The sequence below is a fragment of the Castor canadensis genome, chromosome 19, assembly GCF_047511655.1.
Source record: "Castor canadensis chromosome 19, mCasCan1.hap1v2, whole genome shotgun sequence".
Taxonomy (NCBI): Eukaryota; Metazoa; Chordata; class Mammalia; order Rodentia; family Castoridae; genus Castor; species Castor canadensis.
The window spans coordinates 26237682-26256731 of record NC_133404.1 but is presented as its reverse complement, the minus strand read 5'-3'; the positions used below and the strand labels follow the sequence as shown (position 1 = coordinate 26256731).

General features: G+C 43.0%; 1 protein-coding gene across 8 annotated transcripts in view; it reads left to right on the top strand.

Annotated features, from left to right (window-relative positions):
- Positions 1-17371, top strand: part of LOC109674332 (neuronal acetylcholine receptor subunit alpha-7) — a 141829-nt gene extending 124458 nt beyond the window's left edge. For 7 of the 8 annotated variants that reach the window (XM_074061995.1, XM_074061994.1, XM_074061996.1 and 4 more), the window contains 6 exons: positions 5028-5107; positions 8229-8396; positions 9572-9766; positions 10308-10394; positions 11359-11468; positions 16468-17371. In XM_074061995.1, the coding sequence (XP_073918096.1) occupies positions 5028-5107; positions 8229-8396; positions 9572-9766; positions 10308-10394; positions 11359-11468; positions 16468-16986 (1159 nt within the window). In that variant the 3' untranslated portion in view covers positions 16987-17371. Of the gene's footprint in view, positions 1-4447; positions 4612-4756; positions 4894-5027; positions 5108-8228; positions 8397-9571; positions 9767-10307; positions 10395-11358; positions 11469-16467 lie in introns of those variants that run through there. The other variant, XM_074061998.1, reaches the window with a different exon arrangement.
- Positions 17372-19050: the final 1679 nt, after the last annotated feature.

Here is a 19050-nt window from a genome sequence, read left to right as displayed (position 1 = left end):
AACATAGCATTTTCATCTCTTCTGATCTTCTCTCTTTCAGTCTTCCAAGGATGTTAGAGCTCAGAAGTAATGGAACTGGGTTCACCTAAGACCTTAGGTCATTCTGACTCCACATGTGGTGTCTTTTTGCAACAGTACAATGTACTGTCTTTTCTTTCTCTTTAATTCTTTCTCAGTTCCTGGATACAGAGTCTCATTCCGGTGAACACCCAGGGTTCACCCTCCTATCAGGGTTGGTTACACTGGGCCTCCTTCATGGCTGGGCAGCCCCAATTTTTGCTCTCACACTGATGGCTAGGTGCCTGGGTCTGAGGATGACAAGCTTTCTTTCCCTTTTCCTGGCTCTTTCCCTTTTCATTTTCTTCAGGGGGTCAGTGCTGCACAGTGAGCTGAGGAGACTGTCCTGAGGCTGGAACCAGAGGGCTCTTGCTTTGGGGCCGTCAGCTCTTTGCAGGTGCAAAACCAGCCTTCATGGGACCCCAGGGCATGTGGAAAAGGTTTAAGTCCAAACCTGCATGCTGCACCTATGCCCCATGGCTCTCTCTCTTCTTTCACTGATGCCTGAAAGTACAGTGTACAATCTCATCGCATTGAGCCACCCCATGTTTGCTGCCAAGCTGCCAAGCCCCCTTTCTAACCTCACTATTTGGGGTAGCATCTTATTCTGCTGATGGTCCAGGCAAATATCCTGCATTCCTGTTCGTCCCCCTGCCAGAGGTGTACTCACCTCATTTTGACCTGCAGGAGCTTTGTCCATCTCCAAAGTCTGTACAGGTAGGTGTCTTTCCTTCCAGCCATGCCCCTAAGGTCAAGGAACTTGCATCCTGAATATTTGAGTTAAAATTCGCCCTTATCATTCCTCTATTGTGGTGTGGGAGGGGGGCGGACTCAGAGCTGCTCTCACACCTGTCAGCACTGGCTGCTCTCACCTAGAAGAAGACAGCTCTTGACAGGCCTAAGGGACCTTGTCTGGCATCCTCAGGAATTTTGCAAATCCATCATGTCTTCCAGTAGTAGAGAAAAACACCAAACAAAAGAGATCTAACCATTTTCAAATGAATTAGGAAAATTTTAAATACACACAAAGCAGAGAGGAATGAGATGAATCCCCATGGATCCATCCCGCCTCCATGGTTAGCAGTATTTGCCAGCTGCTTGCTAGGCAGCATGATTACATGGCATTGTTGGTGTAGTCGCTGTGTGCTGGCATCCACTGGTTATCCCTACATGCACAAGACTAGACCATGTGGTAAACTGCACTGACATTGTAGCCACCAAGGTCCTTGAGTGGTTTTGGACACATGCATTTCAGAGGGACTTCACTGGAGATGAGAGCAGTCTGGCTGTGACATCTGTCACACATTGATTGCCAGGGTTGATTTGATCTGGCTGCCAAAGCAGGTGTTCCCGTCCTTCCTCACCACTCCAAGTTCATCCCTCCCAGGGCTACATGCCCAGTCAAACAGGACAACCTTCCCTGTTAGAGGAGGACAATTCTTAGGTCAAGGTTATATGAATTGATGTGCTCCCCTATGAGAATCACTAAACAAGCTCTCAGAAGGACTTTATTTCCTGCCTTGGAGAGCTGTTTTCAAACTCAGTGTTTTGCAACAGGGCCCCTTTTCAAATCAATCTTATCTCCAGCCCTAATGTTCAAAATAGATAAAGTGGTATTAGCACAAATACATTACATAGTGTTTATTTATGTATTATTTGTTGATAAAATCTACTTGCCTGTGGTAAAGAATCCGAAAGCTGCCATCATGAATTCTGTGATTTGAGTTTTGATAACAATTGCAGCGTTACAATCCTGTGTATCTCAATATTCTGTTTGGATGAACAGTATTTAGAAGTCACGGGAGTCACACAGGTAAGTGTTGCTAATGGCAACAGCCTTTTATCTTATTTTTCACCTATTCCCCTTGTGATCTTGACAATCTCTTCAATTGGATTTGATCTAAATACTTACAGGAAAATCATGTAGGAACTTTTTTTTTCTTTTACAGAGTTGAATCACTAATCTAACATATGCTCATAGTACTCATTATAAATATAAAAATCAGTCAGAAAAAAAATCCTAAAATACACATGTCTTACAGCATGTATCAGACCACACTTTCTGTTGTTGCCATGGGCACAGACAGTGACAGGACCACATACAAAGGCCTACCAGGTTCACCATGGGGTAATTATAGTGCAAAGGTGGATTTTTTACAAAGAGCAATACAAAGCAGAAATCTTAGGTGTTAACTCATTGACAAGAGACTCAAACACAAATATGTTTATGGCAAGAGAAATTTTAGTTTTACTTTCACCCAAAAGGGAAGAAAATGGACCACCCAGGTAAATACATTGGTAGTCTCTGAAGAGTTAAAATTTTATATCCAGCTATTTGAGTATGTGTTCACTTTTGTTACCATTTTCAAGTACAAAGAAAAGAAAATATTGGAATCTAACATTTGCTGAACTCCTCAAGCACCTCCATTGAATCTTGGGAATCTAAAGAACCCAGTTTGAAAATCATGGTACTATCCTGGGTGAGTTTGTGGAACGTTTGCAGTTTCAACTGTTCTGTTCCCTGTTACTGTTTATAATGTGACTCATTTACACAGTCAGATTTAGACGATAGTCAAGTGAAGAATATTTATATCCTTGTCCTATGTCCACCTCTGTCTCTCTCTGTGGGTGTTTGGATGTGAGGAGGTATTGTCTCAGTGGACTGTCCTTCTATGATGACTTAGCGTCCTCCCTCCTTCCTTTCCTGTAAACTACATCACACTTTTGTTTCATACTCAATCACAACTTCCTTGTATACTTTTCCCCTTAAGTTTCTAGGTTTTTTTTTCTTCTTGTAAGACTTTTTTAATGTGTCTTTAATCAAATCCATGACATTTCCCAGTCATTTTTTTTCCTCTCTTGCTCTGTATCTCTGATCTCTCTCAGAGATCCAACTACCTCTCTCTCTCTCTCTCTCTCTCTCTCTCTCACACACACATACACACACACACACATACACACCCTTTTATAGCCCACTGCACAAATCATGTTGATCCCTGTTCTCCATCCTCAGTTTTGTTGGAAAGTTTATTTCTTCTTTCTTGGTTTTTGCTCTCTTTTTTATGAAACTGACCAAGGACATGTAAGTGGAAAACTAGCTCTCTGAGACCATCATGTTCTTGATAATGCCTTTCTTCACCTTCATGCTTGAATGGTTTCTTTCTGCTCTAGAGAATTTCTTTGTATGATTTCTTTGGTGATCTCCTCCCTCCCACTCTCCCCCATTGTCTTCTGACGGAGCATCTGTTAGTGACGTGAGCTCTGCTGGCCTTGTCCTCTGTGTTTTATGCATCATTTCTGCCTTACTTGTTATCTCTGTGGTGTTTATCAGCTTAACCTCCTACCAGTTATAGAAAATTATTTCATTAATCATAGCTTTAATATCCACATTGTTTTTCTAATTGTAATATCCTCTTGAATTTCAGGGAGGATATTACTTTTGCAAGAAATAATTTTTTCGTTCTTTTCATGGGCAGTTTCTTTTCAGATCTTTTTAAAGATGTCAATCCTTGATTGTGTGCCTCATGGTAGAGACTGAACACTAACATCTTGTGCTTCTGAACTTCTATTGAGAGGACAGCAGGTATAGAACAGGCTGCCTGAGGCTCTGTCCACATGGGCAGTTCCTCCTGGGGGCTCCCTGCTTGTAAGAAGGAGGGGGACTGTACTGTGTGGAGCAAGTACCTTGACTGGCTGTGTAGGTTGTCTTGAGGTGGCTTATTTTTATTTACCTGTACAGCTATGTTTTAAGGGTACTTGAAATTTGTTTTAATCAGGTCTCATCTGACATGCAAACTGTCATTAATAAAAGCATTTCTACTCAGTTCTCTAAAAGCAGAGGCAGAACACATCATGCATGACACAGGAGAAGCACGGGTTGGTCATGAGATAGAGGAAACGAGGAAAAATGTTCTACTGTGGTTTCTCTGGAACGGGCCAGGAACAGGCCAGCCAGGTCAAGGTTTACGATTGACTAATTTGAATAATTTCAGCAGGCTCTGAGGTAGGAACTGATGCTAGTTGTCTAGTACCTGGCCTTGGTAAGTGGCCAGTGGATAAGGCAGGTGGATAGTGGCCACAAGTGTGAGAGCCTACTAGAGCAGGTATCTTGGGTGTGAGCTCTGGAGTGATGGATTCATATTGGAAGAGAACTCCTAAAGGAGTTGTTTGCTGTCTCTAGGAATTGACTAATCCTAGGAGAGCAGTTTCTTGCTGCAGATATCAAACAAAGACTGTTAGTTTTAATTATTGTGTTTTTTTTTCCTGGTATGTATGTGGGTGCATATCCAAGGTGAGTTACACCTTTATACAAGTTATAACTCCTGGCTGCAGGATGTTTGGACATGAACGGGGGGCGGGGGGGGGGTGGTGGCGGGGGAGCAGGGTGCACTGAATCTAAAATATTCTTAATTTGCTGTCTTTACCCACCGCCTTATCTTCACTGACTGCGAGTCCTGGCACCACTCAGGTGCCCAGCTCCCTCCTGACCTGCAGCTTCAGTCATTCAGGATACATCTGTTAATCACCAGCAAAGTGTGGCCTGCGTTCAAGAGAGTAGGTGTAGAGCTTTGAACACAGCAGATCAAAATCCCTGTGGAACTGACCAGTGTGGGCAGCCATGTGCCAAAACCCATTCCTTATCTCCTACAGATATGTTGACATTTCTTATCTGCTGATGTCCTGTTAAATTGCTTTGCAGTTTCCTTTTGGCTAAGGTCTTTGTTTGTATACAAGATTAACATCACAGCTCATGTGAAATGGGGTAAACATTGGACCCTTCCAAGGTGTGCTCTGAGCAGACTTCCCACGTGAATCATGGTGGTGCTCCCAGGCCAGGTATGGGGTTGTCCAGGTACAAACAAGATCCCTTTGAAAGCTGTGCTGTTCTGACTGATGGGCAATACAGATCTAAAGGCACAGAAATCCACAGCCTGGTAGCACTGACTCAAGAAATCCTTTCCTGTTTGCAGTGCTGATGAGCGGTTTGATGCCACATTCCATACCAATGTGTTGGTGAATGCTTCTGGGCACTGCCAGTACCTCCCTCCAGGTAAGATTTACTTCCTTCGTCTTCCTCTAGTTCTGAAATTTAAGTGAATGTTATTATCAGTTCCAATGACTGCCCACCTGAGGGGTGAGCTGGCTCTGTGCTATGCGCATACCACCCCCCTCTTCCTTCCCCTTGGCATCTTTGCATGTCTCTTCAAGTCAAAGGTGCCATCTTTCTCTTGGTGAACATGTGTCACATGTTCTTATTTTTTGCTATGTGCTCCTTTAAGTCAGTCCATGATTAGAGTGCATTTTCTGTGCAGGGTAATTTCCAATTCCTTTTAGCCCATAAGCCTAATAACCACACCCTTTCCTCCTTTTCCACCTGCCATTTCCAGTCCAGTCAACTCAGTATCTAGGCAGGTATCCAGGCATTGGGGAAGATGGTGGGAGTTTCTGACCAGGTCTTGAATTCATGTGACTAAGACTTCTTGTTAGATGCAAGGCTCTGCTTTCAAGAGAGAGCCCATTAGTGACTTGTTCCTGAACTGATTTCTATCCTTCCCAGGCTTCTGGTGGTTAACAGCTTTCTGAGATTGGTTCCATCTCCCAAGCCCATCATTACTGTGGGACTCACAGGGCCTGGGTTAACTCCATAGGCAATCTAGGCTTGGCAAACTACAGTTTTATGGCCTTGGGGCACATTCGGGATGTTTTAGCATATGGATATTAATCATTGGGTTTTTTGATCATATGGAAGATTTTTTAAGATATTCTTTTCAAGAACTGCTCCCTCACAGCATCTGTCTGGTTTGCCTCCTATTCAGAAGACATTTGCAACTGCCCTCCCCGCCATAACACACACATACACCTCACCACTGTCTCCGTGACACATACCCTCATGCGGTCTCACACCACATACGTACACACATCACACATACACACACGTTCGTGCACACTCACACACTGCACACACCCTTCTCCAGCTCTCAGCCGTCTCCTTCATCTCACAGTGCACAGCGAAGCTGGCTTTGCCTTCTGGCTTGTTGTTTACATACATGCTTTTCCTGTTAGCAGAGGATAAACATCCCATAGGCAGAATCTGTGTTTGTTCACTTTAGAATTTATCATTCCTCAGTTGCATGTGACTCATGTGTCAATAAATGAATAAATAAGTGATTGCACCTGGTGGAGACAGATAGTTCGCAATAATGTTTATACAAATTGAAGAAATGCAGCTTTTCAGGTTTTCTATCTTAACTGATCCCTCTGGCTTCTCTCGCCCAGCATTTGGTCCTCACAGCAAGCCCCTGGCAGATGGGCTGTGGGCTGCTTCCAGCACACCTGCATTCTTTTTCACCAGGCTTATAAGTTGCAGCTTCCATTATGAAGGCCGTTATAGAAAACGGTTTTAGAACCCCCGTGTTCATAAGGACTGCAGATTGTTCTGAAGACTGAGGCTGTTTTTGTAGGCACAGCCTTCTCAGCCCCAGATCCCACAAGGGCAGGTGTCCCTCTGGGACCTGATGCTCCTGTCCTGGCCCTGAAGCCTGAGCAGGACAGGACACATTGTGCTGTGACCTCTGACTCTCCTTTACAATAACTAGCATCAAAGGTTCAGAACTGCCTGAGCCTTTGGGTCCTGGAGGGATGGTTCTGGGATACTTTTCTGCCCCAACTTTGGTGAGACATGGTTAAAAAAGAGTATTTTGGGTTCATGTTTTGAAATAGAGACTTGATTATAACATAACTTTTTCAGAATTTCATGTGTTTATTTTTAATAGCTTTATAGATCTATATCATAGATCTTAAGTACATATTTTTAGTAAATTTAGTTTTACATAATCCAACTTTCAAACTTTCCCATGGTCCCGCAAAGATCCTTTTTGCCTGTTTTCATATTCATACAGAGTTTTCTAACTCTTTCAGAGTTTTCTAACTCTGTAAGCCTGTGGTCCACTTAGCTATTGGTGCCTTCCACTTCCAGTCTTCCTCTGAGCAGGGAAGAGTACAGGGCATTAAAAAGCAGAAATGGCTTACCTTCTGGAGTCTCCTCCCTATGACCTTCTGGGAAATTCATGTCCATCTTTCCCAGGCGTGGAGCTGGTCTTTACCATGAAAATCTTCCTTGTATCCCAGTACTATTTTTTAAATTATTAGATTTTGTTCTGTTCTTTTTATTCCCCACTCAAATTTTATTTCAGCATTTGAAATTAAAAAGCAATACATTACCACCATAATAATCAAAATTTTAAACAGTGTCTAAAATTAAAATGATGACCACACTCTCACAAGCACAAATACACACTACCTTTCCTTACTCCTGGTTTAACTCCTACTTGATGGGAGTAATTATAGTAATTCAGTTTTTATCAGTCCATAACTTTCACTTGTTCATAAAATAGATATATAATATATAAAGATTTCAATTTTTTAAGAGAATATGGAGAACATATATATTCTTTAACATTATTTTCTTTAATAATAAATTGCAGACACAGGCAGTTTTACCATGAAATTAGTGAACTGTGAACTTTAAGACCCATCTCTTGGATGGGCATCTTCAAAGCCTGGGAATGAAGGATCCTAGCAATTTTCTGTCCATGATTTTATTAGTATTTTTCTTTTAATGAGTTCCTGTCATTTTATGTGCTTGTTCTCTGTTTTTTTCTATACTTCTTTTAGTTTTTTTTCTTGTTCTGTTCTTGCTCTAGAGTTTAAGCTAGTTAAATTTATCCTCCACATAAATTTCTAGATAAGCAAATGTTTTCTCAATTTATTACCCATCCCACCATGTACACACCACCCAGCTTTCTGATTCTTTTTCCAGCCTCTTCATCATTTTTATCAACTTCTCTGAGATTGTTTTTTTAATTCTTTTCTATTATTATTTGGAATCTGAAAGTTCCAGGTTGATAGAGCTCATTCTTTATACAGAAAGCCTGAGAGAAGTCTTTTGCAATAGAGTCCATCATTATGCTTGAATTTCAAATAACAGGGAGGCTTTGGTTGAGTTTCTTTCCTAGAAATTTTGCAAAAAAAAAGAAACACAGTTTGTTCATCCAGAACAGATGTAGCAGCAGTTTGAAGGGACAGCATGGGCTGCGGTACTGCTTTGTATTTTGAGTCCATCCCAGTTGGCTTCTATCTCAGTCCTCTGATTCTTTCTGTTACCCACCCAGGCATATTCAAGAGCTCCTGCTACATTGATGTGCGCTGGTTCCCCTTTGATGTGCAGCAGTGCAAACTGAAGTTTGGGTCCTGGTCTTATGGAGGGTGGTCTTTGGACCTGCAAATGCAGGAGGCAGATATCAGCAGCTATATCCCCAACGGAGAATGGGACCTGATGGGTAAGAACAAGCCTAGCAGCCTGGAAAAAGCTGCTTTCTTTCCATGAGCACTTTAAAAAATTTGGGATTTTTCCGCTGCCCCTTTTAGTATGAGCATTTACTGAACTTGGCAGTGTTTCCCATCATTTACTGAGAGCTCTAGGGTGAGAAATGGAAAGCACTTAGCAAATGCAGTGCTTTCCAAGAGAGGTAGCAGCCATGGTCCCTCCCTGTTAAACAAGGCAGTGCTGGCATAGGCCCTGTGCCTTCGTGTCCATTGCTAAGATTTGGATGGACTGCAAATTTCATTTGATTGTGTAAACCAAGAAAAACACAAAGTTCAAATACAAGCAACAGATCTACAAATTGGGAAGCACAGATTCAGAGAGGCACTGGACCAGCACTGCTGAGGGGAGGTGGCCTTGAGTTTATAGCAAGAAGTACTAAGGCAGCTTTGCACCTTGGGAGAAGATAAGCAGGACTGAGGCAAGTGCAATCTGGAATGGCTAGGCTGGGAAGCAAACTGGCCATTCTGGTACTTCCTGAACTTGCCAAGGAGCTGTTAGATTCTGGGAAATTGTTTTCTCTGGTGGATTCAGTTCCTGACAGGCTGTCCATGTGGCAATCTACCACCCATCAGCAACTCTAGGACTTAGAAAAGAATTTTTCTTTTCTTTTTATTTTTGATCATGCTTTGGCCATTTTGACTGCTTTTTCTTTTCTTTTCTTTTAAATCAACTGGAACCTATATTTCCTCATTTTGGCTTCTTCAGAAGTCACTTAATATTGAATAGACATTATGGAAATGTGTTGTTAGGCAATTTTATCACTGGGTGAACATCATAGAGTGAACTTACCCAAACTGTTGGCCCACCATCATGTCTTTGCTCCATCTTTGACAGAAATATCATTCTGTGATGCACACCTGTAATTACATTTACAATGCTGCTGACAGTGTATCATTTATAATTGTGTACTTCCAATCTATCAGAAGAGCACCAGTTTGCTCAAGTGTCACTGAGACACTTTTAAACAACTCTGTAATAAACCAGCAAGGGTTTATTTAAGCACTAATAACCCTGCTTTTTTACCACTTAGCAAATTCCAGGGCTCTGCTTGTACATGGTACATACATAGAAACTAATATATTAATTGTGTATTCTGATAATGGTTCCTTTCTCTACTTCCCTATGCAGGAATCCCAGGCAAGAGGAGTGAGAAGTTCTATGAGTGCTGCAAAGAGCCCTATCCGGATGTCACCTATACAGTCACCATGCGTCGCAGGACACTCTACTATGGCCTCAACCTGCTCATCCCCTGTGTACTCATCTCAGCCCTGGCCCTGCTAGTGTTCTTGCTTCCTGCAGACTCTGGGGAGAAAATCTCCCTTGGTAAGTGCTGGGTCCCTTCCTTGAGGTCAGCTCTTCAGGGCTCACTGTTCAAGGTGCATTGGGATTCCCTAGGGCCTGCTTGACTCATCACACATTGGCTTCTTAGCCAGATGAAGCTCTAGGACACTTGAGTATGAACTGGATGGATGTACCTTCCTGAGAGTACAGAAGAATCCTGTGATTGTCTGTTCCTTCAGAGAGGATAGGGATGCCCAGGGAGGGGCCACTCCCCCCACTGCCACTCCACCCTGTTCCTTGGTGGCAGGGGGTCAGCCTCCATTGTGACTAGGAAGAAGTTTAGCTCAATCTCAGCTTGCATTTTTAACCTGCTGCCACTGTACAGTGATCCTCTACTGTGTGAGGAAGGTAGCTCCTTACAGTTGCTCCCCTGTGAAGACAAGCAAAGCAAGATTGTGAATGGCAAATAAATCTTTCAATATCTGAAAGAGTTCCCAAATACAGGCATATTCAGATTAGGAGCCCCCACTAAGCATCACTGTCTGTTTTGTCTAAGGAACTTCTCTGTGTCTTTATGTTTCAGGGATAACAGTCTTACTCTCTCTTACTGTCTTCATGCTGCTTGTGGCTGAAATCATGCCTGCAACTTCTGATTCAGTGCCATTGATAGGTAAGGCAACAGTCAGCTCCTTTATTAAAGAGAAGAGCTAAAAAAAAAAAAAAAAGAGGGGGCCTCCTATCTCACAGGAGATGCATAGAGCAGACCATGTCTTCTAATGACCTGGGGAGCTGTACTTCCCCTCCATTGTCCATTGTGAGGATGGGACTTGCTAGAACAATTCAGAATGACTCATGACCACTGCTTGCCTGGGCCCAAGTTGGCAGAAGGAGATGTCTAATTTTGTGGTTTATGTTTAAGTTGCAGAAATGGCCAAGAGCTGTTGTATGCACCTGTAGTCCCAGTCCTGGGGAAACTGTTGCAGGAGCATCAGTTGAGCTCATTAGACCAACCAGGGCAATATAGCAAGACTCCTTTCTCCCACAATTCTCCCATTCATGCTTGATTTGGAGCAAAAGATATTTTAGTTGGATATTGTTTTTCAATAATCTTTTGTTAAAATGAGAGAAGCACAAACTGTCATTCTTAACCACTGTTTCCTGAGATAACTTGATATCTCCAAATAAAATAGCATTTGGGGAAGTAGGAATAGAATAAAAAAGGGTTTGCCCAGGACAATATAAGGATGACAGAAACAGGATATGACAGCACCTGTCACTGTGTACCTTCCTGGATGGAAGCAAATGGAATTATGCAGAGGGGTGCTCCATCTAGGTTAGGATTTGATTCTGTCACTATTGCACCTTGGCTTCTGTTTCTGATTGAGAAGGAAGAACCCCAAGCCAGTTGGGAGAATGGGAAGCAGCATCCATTCAGTGGTTATTAGGTTTAATGTGGGAGCTGTCAGCCTCATTTGGCAGTGGGAAGTCAGGTCTCTGGACTGTCCCCTTCCCACTTGGAATGTGAATGGTGGGGTACAGAGCCCGCTCTCCATCATGAGCACTCTAGACAGTCAGTGAGAGGACAATGTCTTTCCTGGGGCCTGGGTCTTACCTTGCATCTCTTTTCTTCACAGCCCAGTACTTCGCCAGCACAATGATCATCGTAGGCCTGTCCGTCGTGGTGACAGTAATTGTACTGCAGTACCATCACCATGACCCTGATGGTGGCAAGATGCCCAAGTGGGTATGTTCTGCCCGCCTCCCATGGAGTCAGAGCCCTTCCCTGAAGGAACATCCTCATATAGATTATTTTAAAAATCGTATCCCTAAACAAAATAGCATTATCTTCCTCCAACTTCACCTCTCTGCATATCTTCACTCTCTTTAGACAGTGGTACAGTTGAGATGAGTGTGCTCCTCGGTGTCCATTCTGTGGCAGTGTTTTCATCTCCCATTACGGGGAGGGCTCACACACCAGATGCTCTGTATATTCTGCCAGCACAGTGTTTTTAAAAACTGTTGTTTTGCATGTACACCATGGAGTACTGAGCAGCAGTGGGAAGCAGTAGATGAGAGAGACATACAACATGGTTAGAGCTTCACCACAGCATCAGAAGTGAAAAGAATAAGAAACAGAACGACCTATGCAAAAATACAGTTATCTCTTGGTATCTGTAGGGGATTGGTTCCAAAACACACTGACAATATCAAAATCTGCAGGTGCTAAGTCCTTTATCTAAAATGGCACAGTATTTGCATAAAACCTATGCACATCCCCTGTCTACTTTAAAAATCATCTCTGGGTGACTTACAATACTTAATACAACATAAGTGCTGTGTAAATGGCTGTTATGCTGTAATTTTTAGGGATTAATGCAAGAAGAAATTCTGTACATGTTCAGTACAGATACATTTTTTCTGAATATTTTTCAACCTATGGTTGGTTGAATACATAAATGCAGTGGGGCAAGAATTCATACATTCAGCAGTGATGGGGTTATAATCTAATCCAAAGCCTATAACACAAAGATGAATAGTCATCTCTGGGGAAGAGAAAAGGACTCTTTTTTTTTTTTTTTTCATGGTACTGGGAATTGAACCCAGAGCCTCATGCATGCTAGGCAATAATCCCAGTCCAGAAAAGGGGATACAAGAAAGTGGGTGAAAAAATACAGGATTGAGTCCTCTTGCCTGAGCTCTTAGCCCAGACCATACTGCCCTTTTCCTGAAGCCATGAGCACCAGGCCCTGGCTTGACTATCTGCTCTTTACACACCCATGGCGTTTGCTCCTTTGGGACCCAGTGTCTGAAGCTCTGCACCCACATTTGATTGACAGGCAGGAGACCTCAATTAGGGCCAAGCCAGAGCCTGACCTTTTCCCACCTCACCAGGACAGAGCATGAGGCAGGAGAGAGCTGACTTCCCCTCCTACACTCACTTGGGCTCTGCAGACCTCCCCAGTCTTCCATTCACTTTGCATAGTCTAAGGATGGAAGAAGCCCTTCCATCCTCAAATGAGCCTTTTTCACAGACACATTAAGTTGCATCTAAGTCCAGAAGGGAGTCTAGGAACCACCCCTGTGCTGACTGCCGTGTGAGGTGTAATATATATGTAGATGCTCTACAGGAACTGAGGATTTCTGGGCCATCCAAAAAATGTTCTTTGTGCAATAATTTATAGCTGTCCAAAAATTAGCTCAGGAAAGATCACTTAAAAATATGGTTTTACAAAGTTACTATTTCTCCTCAGATTCTTTTTCTTTGGGATGGGAAGTGCTACTAGGGTTTGAATTCAGGGCCTTGCACTTGCTAGGCAGGTGCTCTATCACTTCAGCCGTGCCTCTAGCCTGGTTTGCTTTCATTATTTTGGGGATGAGTCTCTTGCACTTATCCTCAGGGGCATAGTAGCATGCACCTGCCATCTCACAGGTTATTATTGGTTGAGATTAGGTTTCACCAACTTTTTGCCCCTGCTGGCGTCAAACCTCAGTCTTCTCCACCTCCCAAGTTGCTGAGATTACAGGTGTGAGCCACTGCCTGTAATAACCGGGCTTCAGATTATTTTTCATAGTATGCTCCCCGCAGGCACTGATTAAAAACTTGCCTGCACTTTATGGTGCCAACCAGAACTCAAGTTACGGTTTACACGGTGATGCCTCACACACAGGTTGCCTCACTGCCGTCCACAATGCTGGGTCTGAAAAGTCCCCAGCCCCAATTTGGGATACATTTGCATACATTCACCTGCATTCTTGTCTTTCTTATAAACCTGACTTAAGCAATGTACCAGACTAGGCATAAGAGCTGGTCTCTTGTTTGTTCGCCTGTCTTTCTATCCATCTATCTGTTTGAAGCAAATAATACATTTTCCTATTTCAAAAGCCAAAATAAAATTAACATTATACATAAGGAAGCCTGGCTCCCATTCCTTTCCCTCACCCTGTTTCCACAACCAATGTTTAATCACCAGTTCAGTGAATTCTTTCTTTTCCCTTCCATTATTTGTTTATGCTAGCACAAAATATAAACACACATTGTTATAAGTATCCTCACTAATGTGAAGGTAAAGGAATTAAGAAACAGAGACACAAAACCATTTTTAATGACTTGGTAGCATTTTACCCTTCCAGAAGAATCTTAATTAAGAGCATATGCTAATTATAAACCTCTTAGAAAAAGAGTCTGTTAACATCAATTGGGTGCAAATAAAATATAAAGCATATACATCTCTCTCACTTTATATAGCAGATTGCACTTTTCTTTCATTCTGTGTGTATTCGAAACATAAACAGCCTCCCAGGGACTCTTATTATGATCTGTGGCTGCGAAGAAGACACTGCCAGTGCGGTGGCATTATGTGACATTTGCACAGCCAGAAACAAAACTATAACCTAACAGAAGAGGTCACAGGCACAGTTTGATAAGTGCCGGGAGGATAATTTCATCTTTGGAGATGCTTTGGCCTTGAAAGCTAATGATTCAGGCCATGGAATTCAAAGTAGACTTGGCAACATGGGTCATAGTAGCTGGAGGGGTGCCTCAGGGAAGGTGCACACCCGGACATGGCAGGAGAAAGTGCTTGGCTCTTGCCTGCACAGTTGCCTCTGGGGTTCCAATCACCAACTACCCAACAACCTCCTGTGAGATCTGTCCCAGGTTCTCTGGTGTCTTCTGAGAGGGAGCTGGGCTCAGTCACAGGGGTATTGAAGAAAACCATGTGACAGATGGTTTTGAGGAAGGCCCTTTGACAGACGAGGCTTGCAGAAGTCTAAACACATTAAGTGACTTGCTCATTCTGTGACCTTAAGCCAATTTATTAGCCTCTTTGAGCCTCAGTTTGTTTGTCTGTAAAGTAGGGGAGTTATTGGCTCTTCATACAACCCTGAATGGCTCCAGTGAGATGGCATGTCTCATGAGATCAAACTTACCTGAGGAGGTTTCACATGTGGCCCTGTGGCCCTGCTTTTACTACTCTTGTAAAGGCCTCCAAGGTCATCAGGCTTGTCCAGGATCTAGTGAACTGCCTGCTGTGTAAACTGTGCTGTGGAACCAAGGGCTAGCTTCCCAGCTGCAGTGAAAACAATCTTGGGCTTTCTTAGTCTTTTCAATTCATCTCAAGACCTGTTTCCTTTGTTTATCCGTTAGAAGATGTCATAAAAGTGTTTACCAAGAAAGAAAGCCCTGCAGACATGAACCCTTACACTATCTCTACCTACATATGGGAAATACACCTGCTAGGTGACTGATGACATTTCCCCATTGTCATTAAACAAAATGAAAATGAGATCTATAGCTGGATGGTTTTAGGGAAAGGGCTTACTTTTTACCTACTGATCAGGATGGGCTGACAAGAATGTTTTCCTTTATGCTTGGATTAAAGCATCAGCTATCTCCACAAAAGGCAAAAACAATGTAAACCCACATTGTGACTTTTTCTCCAGTTGCTTTATACATGTAGGGTTCATATTTTTATAAAACATTTTAGTTTAGAGGTTGGCATATTATGACAATGGTGACCAAATCTAGCCTGCAAACTGTTTTGATAATTAAAATGTATTATAAACAAGCCATGCCCTTCTGTTCACACACTTTCTATGTGTTCTACACCAGCAAGTTGAGTGGTTGCAACAGAGACCTTATGACTGACAGATCTAAAGTATTCACTTTCTGGCCTTTCACAGAAAGCTTGCCACTCTTTCTTCTAGCTTTTCAAAATACTTTCCCAGACATCCTCTGATTTGGCTTTCCTTGCTACCTAATAAGTTAGGTTAGCTGTTCCTAGGCTGCCTTAGTTCATAGCATGCTAATATCTCAGATGTTTTCAGAGATCCTAGATTCAAAGAAATAATACGCAACAGTCTCTTTAGTATGTAGGTTAAAATATTTGAATAAGTATTTGTGCTGTAACATCATCACAGCTCTTATGGGCCACAGCACAAACCTTGGAATCAGCTTGGAGAACACTGCCCTAATTTTCTGTTTCACATTGACTTCTTTGGTACTTCTTGTTTTTTTTTTTTTGTTGTTGTTGTTGTTTTTTGAGATAGTGTCTTACTATGTAGCCCAGGCTGGCATGGAACTTATGATCCTCCTGCCCCAGCCTCCTGAGGGCTGGGATTACAGTTGTGTACCATCACACCCAGCTTGGTAGTTGCTTTTTTTTTTTTTTTTTTAATCAGAATAACTTCTAAAACCTGTTTTGTAAAAATATGATGTCATCACAAGGGATGTGGTGATCTCATGTTGGAAGCCTGAATTGCTTCAAGCTCTCATGGTCTTAGTGTCTCACAGGTTAAAATCTCCCAGAGCACCCAGGAGTTTGTGGTGGCCTTTCAGGATGCTTCATACGCACTGTATGGGAGCCAGGGAGTTAGATCTGAGGTCCCTGGTTATAGATGAGGAAAGATGAGAGAGAGAGAAAGTGACACTCCCTGTCTACCCAGCTCAGGGGCTTCTTACCAAGCCAGCCTTCTCGTCACACCAGACTGTCTTTCTGGCTCTGGAGAAAACTTTAGCTTGTTCCCAGGTGATAAACCTGCATAGATTTTATTCTTACATCACATTGACTCAACTCTTATAAGGCTTTGGTATTGCTTTCTTGTATAAAATTGCTGGAATGGTAAGAAAGTCTGTTTCTTCCCAGCATCAGTGAAGTAGGCCTTCTAAGGTATGGGTTGTGTTGCTGTTAGGGTTAGCTAATGTCCTTGTCTGAGTCACTGCTAATGTCCACTTTTCTCTGCAGACCAGAATCATCCTTCTGAACTGGTGTGCATGGTTCCTGCGCATGAAGAGGCCAGGGGAGGACAAGGTCCGCCCTGCCTGCCAGCACAAGCCTCGCCGCTGCAGCCTGGCCAGTGTGGAGCTGAGTGCTGCTGCAGGGCCACCGGCCACCAATGGCAACCTGCTGTACATTGGCTTCCGAGGCCTGGAGGGCATGCACTGTGCCCCAACCCCGGACTCCGGAGTTGTGTGCGGCCGCCTGGCCTGCTCCCCCACACACGATGAGCACCTCCTGCATGGCGGCCAGCCTCCCGATGGGGACCCAGACCTGGCCAAGATCCTGGAGGAGGTCCGCTACATCGCCAACCGCTTCCGCAGCCAGGACGAGAGTGAGGCGGTGTGTAGCGAGTGGAAGTTTGCAGCCTGTGTAGTGGACCGCCTGTGCCTCATGGCCTTCTCGGTCTTCACCATCATCTGTACGATTGGCATCCTTATGTCTGCCCCAAACTTTGTGGAGGCTGTGTCCAAAGACTTTGCATAGCAGCACCTGGTTCTGTACACATAAGAAATGCAAAGATAGGCAAAATCACTGGGTGGGAGAGAATTCGGGAAGCTAAACCCTCCAGCAGCATTTAATGTGACAATTCTGAGATGTTGTAATGGTTGTCTGTCCTGGTGGTTACAGTTTCCTGGTTACTTTCAGTCATAGGATCTTAGCATCTTTGTGTTCAATCCCTTTGTTATGTATCCTGTTGGCACATCCTTGCAGTGGTCAGCAGGGCTCTAAGTGGTCATTTTGCCCATTTGCCTACTTTCTAAAGAGTTCTTCAGAGGGATCTCAGTAGCTGCTGACTGCCAGGGGAGGCCTGTCCACTTGGTTTCGCATATCTGTATTTCACTTGTCATAAAGCCTACGTGAAATTCAACATATGCTTTTGCCTGTCTGCAAATCTAGATTGAAACAAATAACAAACACACTGAATCCATTCCAATAATTAACTTACAAAAGGAGAAACAAAAAAACTAAAAACCTATTTGCTATTTTTTGGCAATTAAACTTTTCTTTTTCTCTTTCTATCAATGACAGTTTTATGCCATTTCTTTAAGTGGGAGAACGAGAGAGTTTTGGTCTTGTAAACTGTGCTTTTACCAGCCTGACTAATTCCTGAAAATGTATACCATCAGTGGAATCAGAGGCACAGTTTTGTGTAAGTTTGAAACTAGGACCAGACGCAGCCAAGTATGTGTCAGGGGCTGTGTCCCCTGAAGATCTCAGGTGACTCCCAAGTTTTGTGTGCTGGACACTGAGGAGTTCAGCAAGTCTGTAAAACCCAAAAGATAAAGAGATCTGTATAATTACCAGCCCAAAGGAATAACGAAAGTGAACCTGAAACGTTTTTGTGTGTAGACATTGGATGCTTCACATATAATGGAGTTTGTTAATCTTAGAAGTGTGTAAACCATAAAGTGAGTGTACTCCTTGGCATTTTCCACGTGCCAGAGCTCAGCAGCTGGGGCCCCCTGGCTCCATGAGTGGCAGCATTTGGGGAGGAGGTAGTGCAGTCTATGGTTTTCCAAGGTGCCAGTGGCAGCCAGTAGAGAGGAGCTGTCAGGCCATCAGAGACTGAATAGCAAGTACCCTGGTTTCTTGCTTTTGGTGATCTGCCCCCCACACATACACTGTGTCTTTTTTAGTCCATAAAGTTGACTCAAGTTACTGGGCAGATTGAGCAGAGATATGTGGCAGTTTGAGGAGGGGAGAGGGTGCTTGTTTGATTTTGGAGATAAGGTCTCACTCCATAACCACGCTGGCCTCAAACTCGAGATTCTCCTGCCTCAGCTTCCTGAGCTGGAGATATGTTTGAAGACAAGAATAACTTTAATATTTAAACCCCTTAGATAGTCTAGCTGATAATAGCCTCTTCTCTCACTCTTATTTTGATATGAAATCAGAGGGCAATTTGCTAAGAAAAAAAAAGTTTTACTGTTCTATTGTGTCATCCAGTGGTATTTCAAGAGGCTCTGAGCTGCTACAGCTCTGTAATCTGCTTCTAATCCCCAAGTTGGGTATGTCATGAGGGAAGAGGAGATTTTTCAGAGCAAAAGAAGCTGCATACATTTTCCAGCTGTCCGTTTCACTCATCAGGACAATGCACTTGCATCAATTTGCACTGGAGAAAGAGGAAGTCTTGTGTGTGCTCTGTGTGTGCGTGTGTACATGTATGTGCATGTGTATTATACCTGTGTGTGTGTGTGTATGTGTGTGTATGTGTGTAATTTAAGAATGGAGGCTGTGTTTAACAAGAAGGTTGTTTAATCAGGAGAGTGCAGCATGCTACCATTTGGAGCAGGGTCATTGCCAGCATTTACCCATCCTACATGGAATGGACAAATGGCACACAATATTTTCCATTTTTTCTATTGAAGTGTCTAGAACCAAATGGAAGTGTTTCAATGTATTAATAGAATTCTTCACTTCTTATTGTTAGCCTCAAATTATCCCTACCACATTTTTTGCTTACAGTAAAACCTTTTTGGGGTTTTTATTTCGTATGCAAAAACATAAGCAAACAGAAGTGTTTCATAGTTTTGACCACCTGAGTAA